The sequence below is a fragment of the Microcaecilia unicolor genome, unplaced genomic scaffold (assembly GCF_901765095.1).
Source record: "Microcaecilia unicolor unplaced genomic scaffold, aMicUni1.1, whole genome shotgun sequence".
Classification (NCBI taxonomy): Eukaryota; Metazoa; Chordata; class Amphibia; order Gymnophiona; family Siphonopidae; genus Microcaecilia; species Microcaecilia unicolor.
The window spans coordinates 30,093-49,920 of NW_021963038.1; the positions used below are offsets into that span (position 1 = coordinate 30,093).

A 19,828-nucleotide genomic window follows, 5' to 3' on the forward strand; every position below is an offset into this window, starting at 1 on the left:
GCCACCCTTCAGGGGTGGGGTGATCACTGAGGGATCCACCCCACAATAGCCAGGCCCCCTGCAACCAGTCACAGAACCTATGACAAGGCAGAATTGGTGTGTAGAACCTGAGCTCTTTCATTAAAATATGAGAATCATGGGTCAATTTTAGCAGACAAAGGAAAAGGTGCCGGTACTCAGTACCCCCAAGTACCCCCACAAAAAAGCCCTGCCTTTTCATTAACTTTGCTAAAGAAAATTATAGACTCACAAATGTAATGAATATTTTTTTTACCACTTTCCTTTTTGACTACAGGAGATTTTAGTGGCTGGCAAGTAACCACAGAACATATCCCTGTGGACACTAGTGGAATCCCTCCTGGAGTGGTTGTGTGTTATCTTCCAAATTACAGGTAATTTGTCTCTTTAAATGACTGTGTCAGACTATACAGAGACGTATTGACTGAATAGAGAACTTACGTGGTAGGATAATTAATGCCACTGAAAGTTTAGGGGAAGAAGAGCTTTTGCTAAAAATGTTTCGAAACTTCTGTTGTGGTTTTTAGCAGCTGCTGCCTTTAGGGATCTAGCTCAGGGTGAGCAAGCACAGTCGTTGAGGGCCACAACCCAGTCGGGTTTTCCAGATTTCCACCATGAATATAGATGAGATTGATTTGCATGTACTACTTCTGTTGTATGCAAATGGATCTCATGCATATTGTTTGTGGAAATCTGGAAAACCCAACTGAAGAAAAGTTTTCTTCACCCAACGCGTAATTAAACTCTGGAATTCGTTGCTGGAGAACGTGATGAAGGCGGTTAGCTTGGCAGAGTTTAAAAAGGGGTTGGACGGTTTCCTAAAGGACAAGTCCATAAACCGCTACTAAATGGACTTGGAAAAATCCAAAATCCCAGGAATAACATGTATAGAATGTTTGTACATTTGGGAAGCTTGCCAGGTGCCCTTGGCCTGGATTGGCCGCTGTCGTGGATAGGATGCTGGGCTCGATGGACCCTTGGTCTTTTCCCAGTGTGGCATTACTTATGTACTTACTTATGTACTTATGAGTTGTGACCCTCAAGTGGTTGCATCTGTGATCTAGCTTTTCATTCATATTTATTTTAAAACATACAAAATGTCTTGTTATTAGATTGTAGGCCACCTAGACACATGTTTGATGGGCAGGATAAAAATTCTTGAATAAACTTGAACTTGAAATTTGAACTTGAAAATGACATGTCTTGAAATAGGATGCTTTTATTTTCTATTTGATGTTCCTTGTTTGACTGTGGTTAACTTTAATGGCCTATTCTGTCATCATATTTATCTTGGCAAATAATTCTAGGACTTTACTTGTAACTTTAGCTATATTCTTACTAAACTCCCACACTTTCTTGTCGCTCTTTCTCTGGTAAGCACGTTCCAAGCAGTGTTGAGTCCAAGACCAAGTTGTCACCAATGCTCGTAAAATAATTCTAGATCATTGCAGTCCAAGTAGAATGGCTATAGTGTCTTTGCCATCCTGACCCTTCAGGGCAGGAGAGCTGCTTGAAAGGTGCTCCACTGAACTAGGAGCCAGAGCCAACATCTGGAATGGAATTCAAGCCTTCAATCAGGTAGTGTGCGGTAGGGATGTGCATTCATTTGAAATGATATGGAAAATGTCAACAATATTCCCTACACACACACACACACACACACACACACATATATATATATATATAGCATAATGTAAGCCACATTGAGCCTATAAAGAGGTGGGAAAATGTGGGATACAAATGCAGCAAAATAAATAAATAAATAAATAAAATATGTGACCTGCTGAGTAAAAAAGTACCAGAAGGTAGGGTATGTGACTTATTTATACCACAAGACAGAGGGATATCAATTCCATAATCCTGCCAAATTTCAGCCTCGGGTATGGACTAATTACATCTTGAAAGAATGAGAAACATTTATCAATAAAATTTGTTTCTGAAAAATGCATTTGAAAAATGGCTGTAGAACATGAGAAACATCAAAGTTGTGAAAAACAATTGTATAATCGTATTCTACTGACCCTAAAATACACAAAACTTAAAAAAAAAATGGAAGTTACCCAAATTTACCCCTTCAAAATTTTATAGCCTTTATCTCTGTTATTTGTAACCCCACTTTTGGTACCTTTTCTCTCAGCGAGTCACATATATAGAAAATGGACTGCTGGGGGGGGGGGGGGGCAAGGGGGCAAGATTCCCCTGGGCCTGGCCTCCAAGGGGGGCCCAGTGCCATCGGTGGCAGACAGGCACACAGACAGAAGGTTGGATTGCAGTTTGACTTTCGTTTACTGCATCTGCCCTCTCTCCCTCAATGTCTCTCTCCTCTTCCTGTTTACCGGGACCTCAGTTATGGCGTTAACACAACTCTGCCACCACAGGTCCTTCTGCATATTCTGTAATTGCAGGTGCTGCATATCTCTTTACTTAAGTACATAAATAATGCCACACTGGGAAAAGACCAAGGGTCCATCGAGCCCAGCATCCTGTCTCCGACAGCGGCCAATCCAGGCCAAGGGCATCTGGTGAGCTTCCCAAACGTACAAACATTCTATACATGTTATTCCTGGAATTGTGCATTTTTCCAAGTCCGTTTAGTAGCGGTTTATGGCCTTGTCCTTTAGGAAACCGTCTAACCCCTTTTTAAACTCTGTCAAGCTAACCGCCTTCACCACGTTCACCGGCAACTAATTCCAGAGTTTAATTATGCATTGGGTGAAGAAACATTTTCTCCGATTTGTTTTACATTTACTACACTGTAGTTTCATCGCATGCCCCCTAGTCCTAGTATTTTTGGAAAGCGTGAACAGACGCTTCACATCCACCTGTTGCACTCCACTCATTATTTTATATATCTCTATCATGGGGAGAGAGGTAGAATCATAAAGTTGCTATTACCAAATAAATGATGGTAGTCAGTGGTGGGGGAGGGGAAGATTTCTTAGGGTTGAACACAACGGTATTAAGTTCCAAGATTGCATCATATAATTTGCCCATATAAGGTGGCAAGGCAAGTTGCCAACTGCCCTGGTTATGATGCCAGTATTTAGTCAGGAAGAAGTGGAACCTGCACAGAATGCCAGATCCAACTCTGTCCACCTTGTTGGCCAGACTGGATGGACCGTGCGGATCTTTGTCTTTTGACATTTACTATGTTACTCTGCCATTTTCAAAAACACCTGACAAATTTCATGTTTTATTGTGTGTCTTTATTGAGTGTGCGATCTTAACAACATTGCTCCAGTAGCGAAAAATTCCAAAACACTCTGAACAAAGTAAATATCCCCATAAGCACATATGCACCGCCATACTGGGAAAAGACCAAGGGTCCATCAAGCCCAGCATCTTGTCTCCGACAGCGGCCAATCCAGGCTTCAAGAACCTGGCAACCCCCCCCCCCCCCACGAAAATAATAATAATAATAATAATAATTTTTTAATAATGTTCAATGGACTTTTCCTTCAGGAATCTGTCCAAACCCCCCTTAAATTCTATAAGGCCAGCCACTGCCACCACATTCTCCAGCAATGAGTTCCAGAGTCCGACTACACGCTGAGTAAAGAAAAACTTTCTCCTGTTTGTTTTAAATCTACCATATTCTAGCTTCATCTTGTGTCCCCTGGTTCTATTGTTGTTTGAAAGTGTAAACAAACGCTTCACATCTGTCCGCTCTACTCCGCTCATTATCTTGTAGACTTCTATCATATCACCCCTCAGCCGCCTTTTCTCCAAGCTGAAGAGCCCTAACCTTCTCAGCCTTTCCTCATAGGGAAGTCGTGTTCCATTCCCTTTTATCATTTTCGTCGCCCTTCTCTGCACCTTCTCCAATTCCTTTACACACACATAGGAAATGACATCACTTGAAAATTTGTCAGCAGCTGCGCACTGTTACGTGTGTAGAACTGCTCTAGTGCCTGCCAACTCTGTCAATATAGAATAAAACTGAAGGGAATGAAAATGCTACTAGATTTTTCTAATTCAGAATGTGGATGGGTCAGATTGACAGAAACTGCCAGGGTAAGAATATAGACACCGATTAAAAAAAGAAAGGAAATATGCGGAGGAGGACATGGATGGGAAGGGAGGGCAGGGGTGAGAGAATTGCTGGACATGGATGGGAAGGGAGGGCAGGGAACAGAGAATTACATAGTAACATAGTAAGTGACGGCAGAAAAAGACCTGCATGGTCCATCCAGTCTGCCCAAGACAAACTCATATGTGTATACCTTACCTTGATTTGTACCTGCCTTTTTCAGGGCACAGACCGTACAAGTCTGCCCAGCAGTATTTCCCGCCTCCCAACTACCAGTCCCGCCTCCCATCACTGACTCTGGCGCAGACCGTATAAGTCTGCCCTCCACTCTCCTCGCCTCCCAACCACCAACCCCTCTTCCCCCACCTGCTCCGCCATCCAATTTCGGCTAAGCTTCTGAGGATCTTTCGACTCCTAACCATGACTCTCTTAGTGGAGGAGTGGCCTAGTGGTTAGGGTGGTGGACTTTGGTCCTGAGTTCAATTCTCACTTCAGGCACAGGCAGCTCCTTGTGACTCTGGGCAAGTCACTTAACCCTCCATTGCCCCATGTAAGCCGCATTGAGCCTGCCCATGAGTGGAAAAGCACGGGATACAAATGTAACAAAAATAAAATAGATACTATTGGAGATTCTACATGGAATGTTGCTACTACTGGAGATTCTACATGGAATGTTGCTAGTGGAATAGCAACATTCCATGTAGAATCTCAAATAGTAGCAACAGTGGAGGAGTGGCCTAGTGGTTAGGGTGGTGGACTCTGGTCCTGGGGAACTGAGGAACTGAGTTCGATTCCCACTTCAGGCACAGGCAGCTCCTTGTGACTCTGGGCAAGTCACTTAACCCTCCATTGCCCCATGGAAGCTGCATTGAGCCTGCCATGAGTGGGAAAGCGCAGGGTACAAATGTAACAAAAATAAAATAGATACTATTGGAGATTCTACATGGAATGTTGCTATTCCACTAGCAACATTCCATGTAGAAGGCTGCGCAGGCTTCTGTTTCTGTGAGTCTGACGTCCTGCATGTACGTGCAGGACATCAGACTCACAGAAGCAGAAGCCTGCGCGGCCACATTGGTGATCTGCAAGGGCCGACTTCTACATGGAATGTTGCTTCAGGCACAGGCAGCTCCTTGTGACTCTGGGCAAGTCACTTAACCCTCCATTGCCCCATGTAAGCCACATTGAGCCTGCCATGAGTGGGAAAGTGCAGGGTACAAATGTAACAAAAATACAAAAAAAATACACTAATGCTTAGACCAGCCAGCCGAGAAAATAAAAAAAAAGAAGGAAAACAAGCTTGTTCCTAAATCCATATAAATATGTGGATCAATATTTAAACCCTACGGTCAGCATTTCTTCTTTTTTTTCTCTTTATTTTTATTGAATTATTTTATTATTTTATTTCTTTAGTCATTTGTTCCAGGTACATTTATAGCAAGCAGCACATTCTTTTATCTCTTCCTTTACGGTCGGGAATGTGAGCGTCCTCCACTCTTAATGGAAAAGGCGGTGACAGTAGAGAGGAGATAATGTCCTCTCAGGGAATTGGGTTGAAGGTTCTAGAGTCACACGTTTGCTCAGAAGGTTGAGAAAGTCCAGAAGGTTAACGAAATTGTGGTCAGCATTCATATGCATATATAGTTAGGATCTCAGAATATATATATGACTGCAGACCTATGCGTATTGCATTGATATTCAGCTCCTATCTACATAGCTAAGTAGTTTAATTTATCACAGCCATTATTGCTGGCCCATGAGGGTAGGTGATTCCTAAACCTGTCCTGGGGGAACCCCAGCCAGTCAGGTTTTTAGGATATCCACAATGAATATGCATGAGATCGATTTGCATGCACTCCCTCCTTGGTATGTAAATCTATGTCAAGAAATAGTTAAGCTCTGGAACTCATTGCAAAAGCGGTTAGTGTATCTGTGTTTAAAAAAGGTTTGGAAAAGTTCCTGGAGGAAAAGTCCATAGTCTGCTATTGAGGCAGACATGGGGAAGCTACTTCTTGCCCTTAGCATGGAATCTTGCTACTCCTTGGGTTTCTGCCAGGTACTTGTGACCTGGATTGGCCACTGTTGGAAGCAGGATACTGGTCTAGATGATCCATTGCTCTGACCCAGTATGCAGGGGTGGCCCAAGGCAAGATGCTGCCTGAGGCAGGGCTGAGATGCTGCCCTCTCCCGAGCCAAGATGCTGCCCCCCCACCGGGCCAAGTTCTGGCATCTCCTCCCTTCCTTCCGCAACCCCCGTTCCCCGAGTTTACCTTCTTTCTTCATGTTCCAAAAGCCGGCAGTGACAGCGATTCCCATATGTTGCCTTGCTGCCGGCACTGGCCTCTTCTCTACTGCGGCTGCTTCTGAGGAAACAGGAAGTTACATCAGAGAGGTGGCCGTAGTAAAAGGAAGAGATGGGTGCCGGCGGCAGGGCAGCATATGGGAACCGTGCCTGTCGCCGCTGGCTTTTGAAACATGAAGATAGAAGGTAAACTCGGGGAACAGGGTGGAGGAAGGAATGGGAAGATGCCACTCCCAGAAGGGTGCCGCCTAAGGCCCCCGCCTCAGGTGGCCTAATGATCAGGCCGCCCCTGCCAGTAAGGCCATTCTTTTGTTCTTAAGTTCATATTCATTGTGGGTATCCTGAAATCCTGACTGGCTGAGGTTCCCCCAGGGCAGGTTTGGGAATCGTTGGGAATACTAGTATGACCCAGTTTATACATGCTTAACATTTAGGCATGAAGACTTTTCCCCAGCTGTACATCTGGTCTGTTAGCACCTAAATGTCAGATATAAGCATGTAAATTATAGTGTTCTCTAATTTATTTGTATAAGTATGAGCTCCACCCATCTGTCATTATTCCTGATGCCCACTTAGGTTGTAAGTTCCCTGAGGCAGGGACTCACTGTATCTGTATGTAATTTGTTTGCCAAATGCCCTGCGGCACAAACTCACTCTTCTCAGGAATGGCATCTGTCCTGTCCATTGTAATATACTTATACTTCAGCAGATGTAAATTGTTCTAGGATTAGGCAGCATGAAAGGACATAGTTTTACTGGGCCAACGAATGTTACGTCTGTAAACATTCCTGCAATACCTGCATTGCAGCACTACTGATTCATATGATGGGAGGATGTTCTAGGCAGGTCGTATAAGTAAGTTCATTCACCTCCTGATATTAATGTCTCTTCACTCACTGCCTATCACATGGCCATTCTCAGATTTTAGTCATTATTAATTTGGTGTTCTTATATTGATTTTGCCAATGAAATGCACTCAAATAGAATCATAGTAACATAGTAGATGATGGCAGAAAAAGACCTGCACGGTCCATCCAGTCTGCCCAACAAGACAACTCATGTGTGCTACTTTTTGTGTATACCCTACTTTGATTTGTACCTATGCTCTTCAGGGCACAGACCGTATAAGTCTGCCCAGCACTATCCCCGCCTCCCAACCACCAGCCCCGCCTCCCAACCACCAGCTCTGGCACAGACCGTATAAGTCTGCCCAGCACTATCCTCGCCTCCCAACCACCAGCCCCGCCTCCCAACCACCGGCTCTGGCACAGACTGTATAAGTCTGCCCAGCACTATCCCCGTCTCCCACCACCGGCTCTCTTCCTGTTGACACAGATATTCCGGAATCCTCCAGCAAAAGCATCCTTCCTGGTAAGGCCACATAAGCATAAGCACATAAGCACCGCCATACTAGGAAAAGACTAAGGGTCCACCAAACCCAGCATCCTGTCTCCGACAGTGGCCAATCCAGGCTTCAATAACCCAGCAAAACCCATATCTATTTTAATTTTTTAATAATGTTCAATGGACTTTTCCCTCAGGAATCTGTCCAAACCCCCTTTAAACTCCGTAAGGCCAGCTGCACATTCTCCGGCAACGAGTTCCAGAGTCCGCTGAGTAAAGAAAAACGTTCTCCAATTTGTTTTAAATCTACCATATTCTAGCTTCATCTTGTGTCCCCTGGTTCTATTGTTGTTTGAAAGTGTAAACAAACGCTTCACATCTGTCCACTCTACTCCGCTCATTATCTTGTAGACTTCTATCATATCACCCCTCAGCCGCCTTTTCTTCAAGCTGAAGAGCCCTAACCTTCTCAGCCTTTCCTCAGAGGGAAGTCGTTCCATCCCTTTTATCATTTTTGTCGCCCTTCTCTGCACCTTCTCCAATTCCTCAGTGGTTTACATGTGTAAAAGCTAATTTGAGTGTCTCCTGTTAGTTTGTGCTCTCAATCAACTTGACAGCTTGACAGCAATCAGTTTAAGGAAGGCATCGGCTTCTCCACCCCCACCATTTTCCCTTTGTCCTGAATTTTACATTTCACTGATCTAAATTTATGTGGTAACTAATGAACTCTGTGTTATCAGATTAAGAAGACAAGCCCTGCCTCACACAAAAACTACAGATCTTAGGTGAGGGGTTACCATGACCCACACACGTTAGGGATTTAGGTATCCAGCTAGATTCACATCTAAATTTCAAATTAATTGACAGCTAAGATTTTATTTATGCTGGGATGACTGTGCTAAAGTAGTCCGTTCATTTTTCCATTCATGGTTGAACAATTATAGTGTGCTCCGTTCATGGTTACTATCAAAATTGCTGAGGTATTTATAGATTCACTGGGTTACATCACTTGGAAAATATTGTATATGATTATCAGACATTTGCCTTGTGATTAGAGGGTGACCAAAACCAAATCTGTGGCCGAAATTTACTACTTGGTTTCAGCTGAAGCAAAAACAAAAACTGGCTGCTAGGGCCAGGCCCAGCCCAGCCGTTGCATGGAATAAGCCACCACTTGCTCATTCTGCGCACACAATGAACCCCCCCTCCCTTTGGTCTACCATCCATCCCCTTGTGGTCTAGTGGGGGCAGGAGTGATCCCTTGTCCTTTCTGCTGCCAAAATGGCTGCTGCAGTCTCTAGGGCAGTGTCGCAAGACTGCCACTGGAGGTCATGGCAGCCATTGTAAGATTGGAGTCGGCACAGGCAGGAGTGACTGCGGATTGCTCCTCCCCTGACTACCCGCTAGACCATCAGGAGGTGGATGATAGGCCTGGGAGAGGGACTTATTCTGTATGTGGGGGTGAGGAAGGGAGAGGAACTTGTTCTGTGCACCAGGTGGGGGTGGGGGCAGGGAGAGCTTAAGTTTCGCTTCGAGCCAAAAATGCAGTGGAAATTTTGGCCAGAACTGAAACATCGCTGAACATGAATTTCAGGTCAATTTCAGCGCTGAAATTTGGTCAGCCTCTGCAATCATTTGAAACAACGTGGGAAATGTAGAAGTAGATTCTCGTGTACTAAAGAGTAGATTCAATATTAGAGAACAGAAAAGAAAAACACTCACAGTAATCCACTTTTCTGTGAAAATTAAATTTTCCACTGGCAAATTTAAACTCCTTAGTTCACAATGAGCTTGCATACCGGATGACAGTAAAATGGGAGGAAAAAGCCTCAGAACCCCACCTCTATTCCTTAATTAATAGGACTTAACGGGTAGTGACCTCACAGGCTATGCGATTCCTCTAAATACAGGTAACCTCTTAATTCTGCTTGCTCAAATTGTCAAAATCCCACCAACTAACAAGGTTATTGTGAACTAAGTAGTTTAAATTTGCCAGTCATTTAATTTCACAGAAAAGTGTATTATTATGATGTCAATTCCCATGTCATTTCAAGCTATTTTAGGCCAAAATGATGGTTTAAACCCCCCCTCCCCCCCACTAACATTTCACATGTTTTTCTCCTGTGTTGGAAAGAGTGCAGAAGTTTTGCGAAAGAGTTTGCACCCTTTCTGACATTGCCCCACCCCCCCAAAAGATAAACACAAATTCTGTAAATGACCTGGGAAAACTAAAGACTAAGGGCCCGATATTCAAAGCGATTTATCCGGCCGCTGACTAGTTAAATTGGTTGGGGCTAGCTGCTAATATTCTGCGGCACTTAACCGTCTAAGTACCACTGAATGTCGTGTTTAGTGCCAAACTCGACGCCGGCTACGTTGGGTGCGTTCCAGGGACGGAGTCAGCACTTGGCCACTTAAGGGCTGATATTCAGCCCTTAAGTGTCCAGGTTTATTGCATAAATGGGACCGCTTAAAAGTCTGTCCTATTTTTGGTGTCCTTTAACTAAGCTGCGGTAAAAAGGGCCCTGCACTAGTGGAGAGGGCCGTTTTGCCTCCTGCCAAGGCCCTTTTCACTGCAGCGGGTTAAGATTTCACTTACTGTGTGGCCATGTGGGGGCAGCACTTAACACCACTTATTGAAGTGGTGGTAAAGGCTCCCATGCTAACCCGTGGTAGCTCATGGCATTGCCTGATTAGCACGAGGTAACTGCCATGCTGAAAAATAGGGTGCTATTTTCCCTAGCACGGGAAATGGCGCATATTAAGGCTGGAACTACTGCCGGTGCCCACATTGGGTTGGCTTTAGCTCCAGATTGGCACATGGATGGAGGATTGGCCTAGTGGTTAAAGCATTGGTCTTGCAATCCAGCGGTAGCCAATTCAAATCCCACTGCTGCTCCTTGTGACCTTGGGCAAGTCACTTAACCCTCCGTTGCCTCAGGTACAAACTTAGATTGTGAGCCCTCCTGGGACAGAGAAATATCCAGAGTACTTGAATGTAACTCACCTTGAGCTACTACTGAAAAAGGTGTGAGCAAAATCCAAATAAATAAATTATTTGAGATTCTGTTGCTAATATCTGAGATTTTACATGGAATGTTGCTATAGTGAAGGAGTGGCCTAGTGGTTAGAGTACCAGTCTTGCAATCCAGAGGTGGTCAGTTCAAACCCCACTGCTGCTCTATGTGAGCTTGGGCAAGTCACTTAACCTTCCATTTCCTTAGGTACAAATAAGTACTTGTATATACTGTGTAAACTGCTTTTTGAATGTAGTTGCAAAAAACCACAGAAAAGCAGTATATCATTTCCCTTTCCCAAGGGATATATAAATAATTATAAATAAATAAATAAAATAAATTGGGACAGAGAAATATCCAGTGTACTTGAACATAACTCACCTTGAGCTACTACTGGAAAAGGTGTGAGCAAAATCTAAACAAATGGTAAGCCTGTGTTGGGCTTACCACTGCTTTGTAAAAGGGTTGCTTTATGCCTTATTTGAGTGCTGAATATTGACTTAAGCTGCAATGTTTTAAAAGGCCTAAAAGTAACTGTATTCAAAACATGCACAGGTTAAAGTAGAGGAGTAGCCTAGTGGTTAGTGCAGTGGTCTTTGAGCCTACAGAAGTGGGCTTGATTCCCAGTGCAGCTCCTTGTGACTCTGGACAAGTCACTTAACCCTCCATTGCCCCAGGTACAAATAAGTACTTGTATATACTGTGTAAACTGCTTTTTGAATGTAGTTGCAAAAAACCACAGAAAAGCAGTATATCATTTCCCTTTCCCAAGGGATATATAAATAATTATAAATAAATAAATAAAATAAATTGTTACAAATTTAGCTTCTAAGATTGTAGGAGGACTGAGAGTGAGGGATCATGTGTCTCCAGTATTTAAGACAGTTACACTGGATACCAACAGAGTGCAGAGGTCAGTTCAAGCCAAGGCTACTCAACGTGTAATTAAACTCTGGAATTTGTTGCCAGAGAATGTGGTAAAGGCGGTTAGCTTAGCGGAGTTTAAAAAAGGTTTGGATGGCTTCTTAAAGGAAAAGTCCATAGACCATTATTAACTGGACTTGGGGAAAATCCACTATTTCTGGGATAAGCAGTATAAAATGTTTTGTCCTAAGAAACAAGATGGCAAGCGATCCGCAAAATCAAACATGGAGACAAACAAAGCAGATCAATCAGTGATATGGTTCAAAACTTTATTTTCAGAGATTCGCCCATCAATCAGTGATATGGTTCAAAACTTTATAAAGTTTTGAACCATATCACTGATTGATCTGCTCTGTTTATCTCCATGTATAAAATGTTTTGTACTTTTTTAGGTTCTTGCCAGATATTTGTGACCTGGATTGGCCACTGTTGGAAACAGGATGCTGGGCTTGATGGACCTTTGGTCTGTCCCAATATGGCAATACTTATGTACTTATGTACATGCCATTAAGGCGTTGAATATTTTGGGGCTAATTATCTGTGGGATAAATTAGGACAGTGTGTAATAGGGTGTTGACTTCCCTTCATAAACAGCCTAGTTACAATGGATGTGAGAGAGAATTGTTTGGTTGACCCTGTGTGGTGGAATTTACCACTGGTACTGGATAACATTCAACTGTATAAGGATCAGTGTGTTTTTATTAGCAAAAAAGGTGCCGGTACTCAAATGCTAAGGCCACCATTCAGGGGTGAGGTGATCACTGCTGGACCCATCCCACAATAGCCAGGCCCCCTGCAACCAGTCACAGAATCTATGACAAGGCAGAATTGCAGTGGCATACCAAGGGGGGGGGGGGCGGTGGGGGCGGTCCTCCCTGGGTGCACGCCGCTGGGGGGGGGGTGCCACGCGCTTGTCTGCTCCGCTCGTTCCGTGCTCCCTCTGCCCCGGAACAGGTTACTTCCTGTTCTGGGGCAGAGGGAGCATGGAACGAGCGAAGCAGACAGGCGTGCGGCACCCCCCCAGCAGGTAAAAAAGCACCTGGGGGGATGTGCTTTTGCCGGGGGGGGGGGGAGGTGGCCTTTCACCGTGGGTGGGATTGTGGGGTCGCGCTGTACCCGGGGGTGGGGGCGCATAGGCGATCCGCCCCAGGTGTCAGCCACCCTAGGAACGCCAGTGCAGAATTGGTGTGTAGAGCCTGAGCTCTTTCATTAAAATTTGGGGTCCAGTGGAAAAGGTGCCAGTACTCAGTACCTCCAAGTACCCCCTCAAAAAAAGCCCTGATAAGGACTGACCCTGGCTCTGTAAATAGAAACAGTACCTGATAGAAATATCAGGATGAAATAAGAAAGAACCAGTTCAGAGAACCTGGATTTTACAAACAGGGATTCTGACAGTATAGATACTTCTTAATATGTTTTACAGGTTGTAGACAACCTCTAATGCAAGAAGTAGCCAAACTGAGGCCATGTCAGGTTTTATGTTTGAGTTTATGCCAATAAAAGATTTTCTTTACCATACTGTCAGTATTTTTGTTTGTAATATCAGAAAAAGTATTTCTTCACGCAATGTGTAATTAAACTCTGGAAATCAGTTCTAGAGAATGTGGCATAGCAGGGTTTAAAAATGTTTGGACAAATTCCTTAACAAAAAAGTCCATAAAACATTATTAAGGTGGACTTGGGAAAATTCACTGCTTATTCCTGGGATACTGTAAAAAATATATGGCTTTACCTTCTCCAATAATATTGTACAAACTACTAAAATGTGAATAGGAGAATATATATCTTGAACCCTTGTAAATTGCAACCGAGGTGGAGTCTCATATCACTTGGCACGGATTCTCACATCACTCCCATGGTGAATCTAAACTCGTGCATCAATCTTTAATCATTGACTAAAACCACCTCCATCCTCTTGTTACAATTACAATTCATTTATCAACCTGTGCTAACCACTTTATCACATAAAAATATATTCCACTTAGCTTAAAGAGCCGGTGTGCTCAGCATTCCAAACTGGTATGTGTGTGTATGCCCTGACAGGTGCCTGTTTCGCCATGCTTCGTCAAGGGGGGTCTCACACCATTTAGCCTAACAAAATAAATCACATATCTGTCAAAGGAACAATCTCTTACCCTTCTACAAGTGTTCTAACATCATTACACCTAAAGAACCAGAACTTACTATTATGTGTCTCATCGCAGCTTCTTGCTGTCGGTTCAAAATGGCGATCATGCTCTTTTATAACTGACTAGGAGCAGGAAACTAACAGCCACTTCCGTGATATGAGACTCCACCTCGGTTGCAATTTACAAGTGTTCAAACATAGTAACATAGCAGATGACGGCAGAAAAAGACCTGCACGGTCCATCCAGTCTGCCCAACAAGATAAACTCATTTGTGCTACTTTTTGTGCATATCTTACCTTGATTTGTACCTGTCCTCTTCAGGGCACAGACCGTCACATTTTAGTATTCCTGGGATAAGCAGTATAAAATGTTTTTTTTACATTTTTGGGATCTTGCCAGGTATTTGTGACCTGGATTGGCCACTGTTGGAAACAGGATGCTGGGCTCGATGGACCTTTGGTCTGTCCCAGTATGGCAGTACTTATGTACTTGGGATTCTGAATGGAATCTTGCTACTCTTTGGGGTTCTATATGGAATGTTGCTACACTTTGAAATTCTGTATGGAATCTTGTTATTCTTTAGAATTCTAGAATCTTGCTACTCTTTGGGGTTCTACATGGAATGTTGCTGTCCTTTGTTTCTCTGCCAGGTACTTGTGACCTGGATTGGCCACTGTTGGAAACAGGATGCTGGGCTTGATGCACCTTTGGTCTGTCCCAGTATGGCAATACTTATGTACTTATGTAGGTTTTCTGACCTAGTTCTTTCTTCATTGTTTCACCTCAGGCTCTGTAATTTACTTCAGACCTGGATTTTAAGACGGGTTTACCCTACTTTAGCCTAATTGGGACACTGTTGCTCAACTATTTCAGAGCTGTACCGAATAGCAAATTTTATTATTTGGCTGGATACGAATAATGAAAAATATTATTCAGCTGGATTTGAATACTTAGAATATGAATAATGGGCATTGAGCTTTAACATAACAAATAATAAAAGGAACAATGTGAAATCAGAGACAAATGTTTATTTCATTAGGATTTAGCACAGTAGAGCCCTGGATTATTCGTATATGAATATAAATCACTATTCGGCCGAATATGAATAATGTATTTGGGGCACTATTTGGGGCCAAATTAAATCAAATACAAATATTCGGTCAGCTCTAATTGTAAAGAGGACAGATAGGAATTGGATCTTATGAGTCAGCAAATGATCTTAGCCTTCACTCCCAGTCCTCAAGGATAGCTGATAGGTCAGGCTTTCAGGATTTGCTTAATGAATCTGCATGAGAGAGATTTGCATGGTAACCCTAGTTTAACTTGTTTGGGCAGACTGGATGGACCGTATAGGTCTTTATCTGCCGTCATCTACTATGTTAAGTTCCAGCACTAAATATCCAGACATAAAAAAATCTGTAGCAGCTGGTGTTTAAAAAAAATGCTGTAGACCAAATATTACCCGCCTAGTTAATTTTTATTTATTTATTCATTCATAATCATTTGTCAGAGACAATGAAGGCAGTTTATAAAAAGTTTACACATAACAAGCATGGCTGATAAAAATATCACCCTGCACTAACTGACGGAAGGAAACAGAGTGATCTCAGGTAAACAAATGAGCAGATGCAGGTGACAAGCAACTAAGCAAAAATGAATCACACAGGAAGTCTGAGCAGCAAGAATAAGGACACTTAGAGAATGGGACACACAGTACTGTGAAATGCTGTCCCTTGCTTCTATCGTATAGTCCTGTCTAATGGAACCTGTGTCTCTCTTCTGTTTTTTTTTAGCTGGTCTATTAAAGAACAGTGCGTGGATCTGAAGGCCGAGGGACTCTGGGAAGAGCTGCTGGATTCCTACCAGCCAGACATTTTTATCCTTGACTGGTAATTATATCATCTACTTTAGTTTGGTTTAGTGCAAACACCAACATCTAATTTTGTATCAGCCTTAGACTCTTAGATCAGTCAGTGCCATTTTCAGTGGCAGCAGGGCCGTGCCTAGGGTCTCTGGCGCCCCCTGCAGACTATCAGTTGGCGCGCAAGCACGCCCGCCCTCCCCCACCCCCGGACCTGCCTGGCTCCAAGGCGCGTGAAGAGCTGGGCGGTGCCAAAGAGCCGAGCGCTGCTCCCCCAAGCTGCCGTCTGGGGCGCGATGGAGGAAATGGCTGGGTTTGGCCTGAGCCTTCTCCGCTCCATCCCCGATTCCCCGACGCTTTAAATTTACCTCTCTCCGCCTCCGGCTCCGACGTCTGCGCAGCGTCAGTGAAAGCGCTGCCTGTCTGACGTCTCTCCACCAGCCTTCCCTTCGCTCGTTCGTTCCCTCTGTGTCCCGCCTTCTTCTGACATCATTTCCTTGAGGGCGGGACACAGAGGGAACGAACGAGCGAAGGGAAAGCTGGTGGAGAGACGTCAGACAGGCAGCGCTTTCACTGACGCTGCGCAGACGTCGGAGGCGGAGCGAGGTAAATTTAAAGAGACAGGGAATCGTGGATGGAGCGGAGAAGTAAGGTTTTTTAAAAAATACAGCTCGACGGCGCGGCGCCGTTGAAGGCAGGCGCCCCCCTGCGGCACTTACCGCGCTTACTGTGTTGGCACGGCCCTGAGTGGTGGCACTGGTGAGGATAATTTCTTCCCCCCTTCCTACCTTAAGACCTTCAGTATAGGGTAAGGAGAGGACCAAGGGTGGAGGAGCTCAATTTTGGTCCTTTGGGTGGGGATGAGGATTTCAGAAAGATATGGGCATAACTTTGGATACTGCTTGGACAAACAAAATTGAGGGAACATAAAGGTCTAACATTCTTATTTGTGGGTAGGGTTTTAAGGGTGGTGAGGATACGGGAGAAGAGACTTCAGGATAGAGTGTTTTGGTGCGTATCTATTGGTTTGTATGGACTTCATGTGTTTTGATCCTTGTCGTAGATTTTCTCAAAGAGATAAGTCTTCAGTAGTTTGCGGAATTGAATTGAAATGTGCTTTCTTCATTTTGACTTTCAGGTACGAAGACAGCAAATTGGACAAACATGTTTTTGAGCTTCACATCAAGCTACTTGCTGAGGATCAGAAGACAGTGATTAAGGAATTTTCTCATGCTCCTGAGAATAAAATGAGCGGGGACACCAAAAACTGGATATGTGTAAGTCAAAAGGTTCCAGATTGAGTTTGCTACAAAGATATCCTCAGATACGGGAACTTTTTAGTCCCATTATGGTAAACATCTGAACTAAAATTGCTGGTTTCATTGCTCAGCCCTTGGGGAGGCGGTAAGGTGGTGGTGGGGGAATATTTTATACAACTATTCCTGTTCTTTTTTCTGGTTTGAGTGGGGATGATTCTTCAGTCTGTTGAAGCATCAAATAGGAAGAGTGTTTTAGACTGTATTAACCAGTGGTGTAGCAAGGGCGGGGGGGGGGGGGGGGCGGTCCACCCCGGGTGTCAACGGGTGGGGAGGGGTGCTCCGCTCCGTCCATCCACACTCCTCCCTTGGCATGGAACCGCCTCCCCCCCGACGCAGTCCCCACCTGCCAACCAGGTTCCAGCTCCGTCCACCCCAGCGTGGCGTCGAAAATCACCTCCTCGTCGGCCCTTCCGTCACTGTGTCCCGCCCTCTGACATAACTTCCTATTTCTTCGCGGGCGGGACACAGTGAGGGAAGGGCCGACGAAGAGGCGATTTTCTTCTTTTTACAGCAGCGCTGCAGATGTGAGGTGCCACGCTGGGGTGGGCGGAGCTGGAACCTGGTTGGCAAGTGGGGACTGCGTCGGGGGGGGGGGGGGAGGCGGCGCCGGAACTTGGAGAGCAGGGAGTGTGTGTGCCGTGCTGCCCTGCACCCTGCACCCAGGGGAGGTGCGCAGTGGCGATCCGCCCTGGGTGTCAGGCAACCATGGAACGCCACTGGTATTAACACTTTTTAAATTATTTCTTTCTTAATTGTTTTGCTTTATAAAGTCCTTCTACAGTTTTGCAGGTGATATAATTTTATTTATTTTTTTCTTTTTCCAAGGTTTCACATATCTTCAAAAACTATGGCCCGGGAGTGCGTTATATCCATTTTCTGCACAAGAGCAAGGATTTGTTTGTGGTGGGATTTCACAGGACCCGGATAACTAACAGCACAGTCTTTGTACAGCTGAGGGATTAATGGTTGGGCATTCATGTGCTTTTTCCCTAGGTATTTATAAGGAAATTTTATCTATGAGGCATGACACATTTTATACACATGTTCCTGGTTGCATGAAAATGAAATAAAATAATTGAAAATGTGGAAAGGGGATTCATGCTTGTTTGTGTCTTCATGCTGGGTAACTTGGGGGCTGCCCATGGAGGATGTGGAGGGGTGCACAGACTCATAAGGGGGCCTCATTCGTGTAAATCGGTAGGGGCTGAAAAGTAGAGTGCCTCATCCTCTCCTCCCAACACAAGTACAAACTCACAACTATAACTACCCCAGGACACACCCTCCCTACCTCAGACAGCTTGAAAATACTTGGCGTCACACTCGACCGCAACCTTACACTCGAAAGCCAGGTAAACTCTGTAATAAAGAAAATGTTCTATTCAATGTGGAAGCTCAAACGACTAAAACCTTTCTTCCCAAGAGAAACCTTTCGAAACCTAATAATCAATGGTCCTAAGTCATGCAGACTAATGCAACGGAATCTACGCAGGATGCAAAGAACAACTCACAAAAAACTCCAGACCGCCCAAAATACAGCAGCCAGATTGATATTTAGCAAAACATGATTTGAAAGTGCCAAACCCCCTGGGCCCCCGGCCTGGCTGCTGCCCAACACCCTCTACTGCTGTGCTGCTGCCCTCCTACCGCCGCAGCTGTCACCCCCGCTGCCCTGGTCCTACCTGAAGGGCCCTGGTGGTCTTGTGGTCTCTGTGGGGGGGGGGGGGGGAGGAGCATGTTGTTTCCTGCCTGCTGCTATTCCCCCGCCTGCCGGCACCGCCGTGTTTTCAAAATGGCGGCTAAGAGTTTGCAGGTCTCGATAGTCTCGCGAGACTTCTGCGGGGAGTCTCGGCCACCATTTTAAAAATACAGCTGTGCCAGGCAGGAGGAATAGTGACATCACAATGGGCAGGAAAGCACATGTTCCCCCCTCCACACACAGATGCCATTAGATCACCAGCAGTGCAGTTTTCAAGGTAGGACTGGGGAGGGCTGTAGTGTGCGGCGGGCATCGGGCAGAGCCTCTGGGCCCCCTAGGTCCTCTGGGCCCTCAAGCACTGCCTGGTTGCCTGAACGGTCAGTCCGCCCCTGACTGCCTGTATCTAAATTTAGTTGTGCGGACCGGCGCTCGGCGTATTCTGTAAACCACATAGAAATTTAGGTTTATTCTATAAAGTATGCCTAAATTAAAGTGTACTTTATAGAATGCGCTTAGGCAAAATTAATTTTGTCGTCAAATGTTTAGGCACGATATGTAGAATCTAGTCCTTCATTAACCCCGAGTTGTCCAGTTAGCATGTGCTTGGAGAAGAGACGGCTGAGGGGAGATATGATAGAAGTGTATAAAATAATGAGTGGAATGGATCGGGTGGATGTGAAGCGACTGTTCACGCTATCCAAAAATACTAGGACTAGAGGGCATGAGTTGAAGCTACAGTGTGGTAAATTTAAAACGAATCGGAGAAAATTTTTCTTCACCCAACGTGTAATTAGACTCTGGAATTCGTTGCCGGAGAACGTGGTACGGGCGGTTAGCTTGACGGAGTTTAAAAAGGGGTTAGATAGATTCCTAAAGGACAAGTCCATAGACCGCTATTAAATGGACTTGGAAAAATTCCGCATTTTTAGGTATAACTTGTCTGGAATGTTTTTACGTTTGGGGAGCGTGCCAGGTGCCCTTGACCTGGATTGGCCACTGTCGGTGACAGGATGCTGGGCTAGATGGACCTTTGGTCTTTCCCAGTATGGCACTACTTATGTACTTATGTACTTATGTACTAATGCGAATGCACTAGCTGGGAAATGCGGGAGCACCTATTCTCCGCCCATGACACATCTCCTCTAAAAATGATTTCTAAAAGATTGTTAACCTGCACTTAGTGCATAC

The 19,828-nt window shown here is 44.7% G+C and overlaps 1 protein-coding gene across 3 annotated transcripts in view; it reads left to right on the forward strand.

Annotated features, from left to right (window-relative positions):
• The window catches only part of LOC115458813 (F-box only protein 50-like), a 29,276-nt gene extending 11,242 nt beyond the window's left edge, over positions 1–18,034 (forward strand). For all 3 annotated transcript variants that reach the window (XM_030188625.1, XM_030188626.1, XM_030188627.1), the window contains 4 exons: positions 296–392; positions 15,558–15,653; positions 16,764–16,902; positions 17,770–18,034. In XM_030188625.1, coding sequence (XP_030044485.1) covers positions 296–392; positions 15,558–15,653; positions 16,764–16,902; positions 17,770–17,907 — 470 coding nt within the window. In that variant the 3' untranslated portion in view covers positions 17,908–18,034. The remainder of the gene's footprint in view (positions 1–295; positions 393–15,557; positions 15,654–16,763; positions 16,903–17,769) is intronic.
• Positions 18,035–19,828: the final 1,794 nt, after the last annotated feature.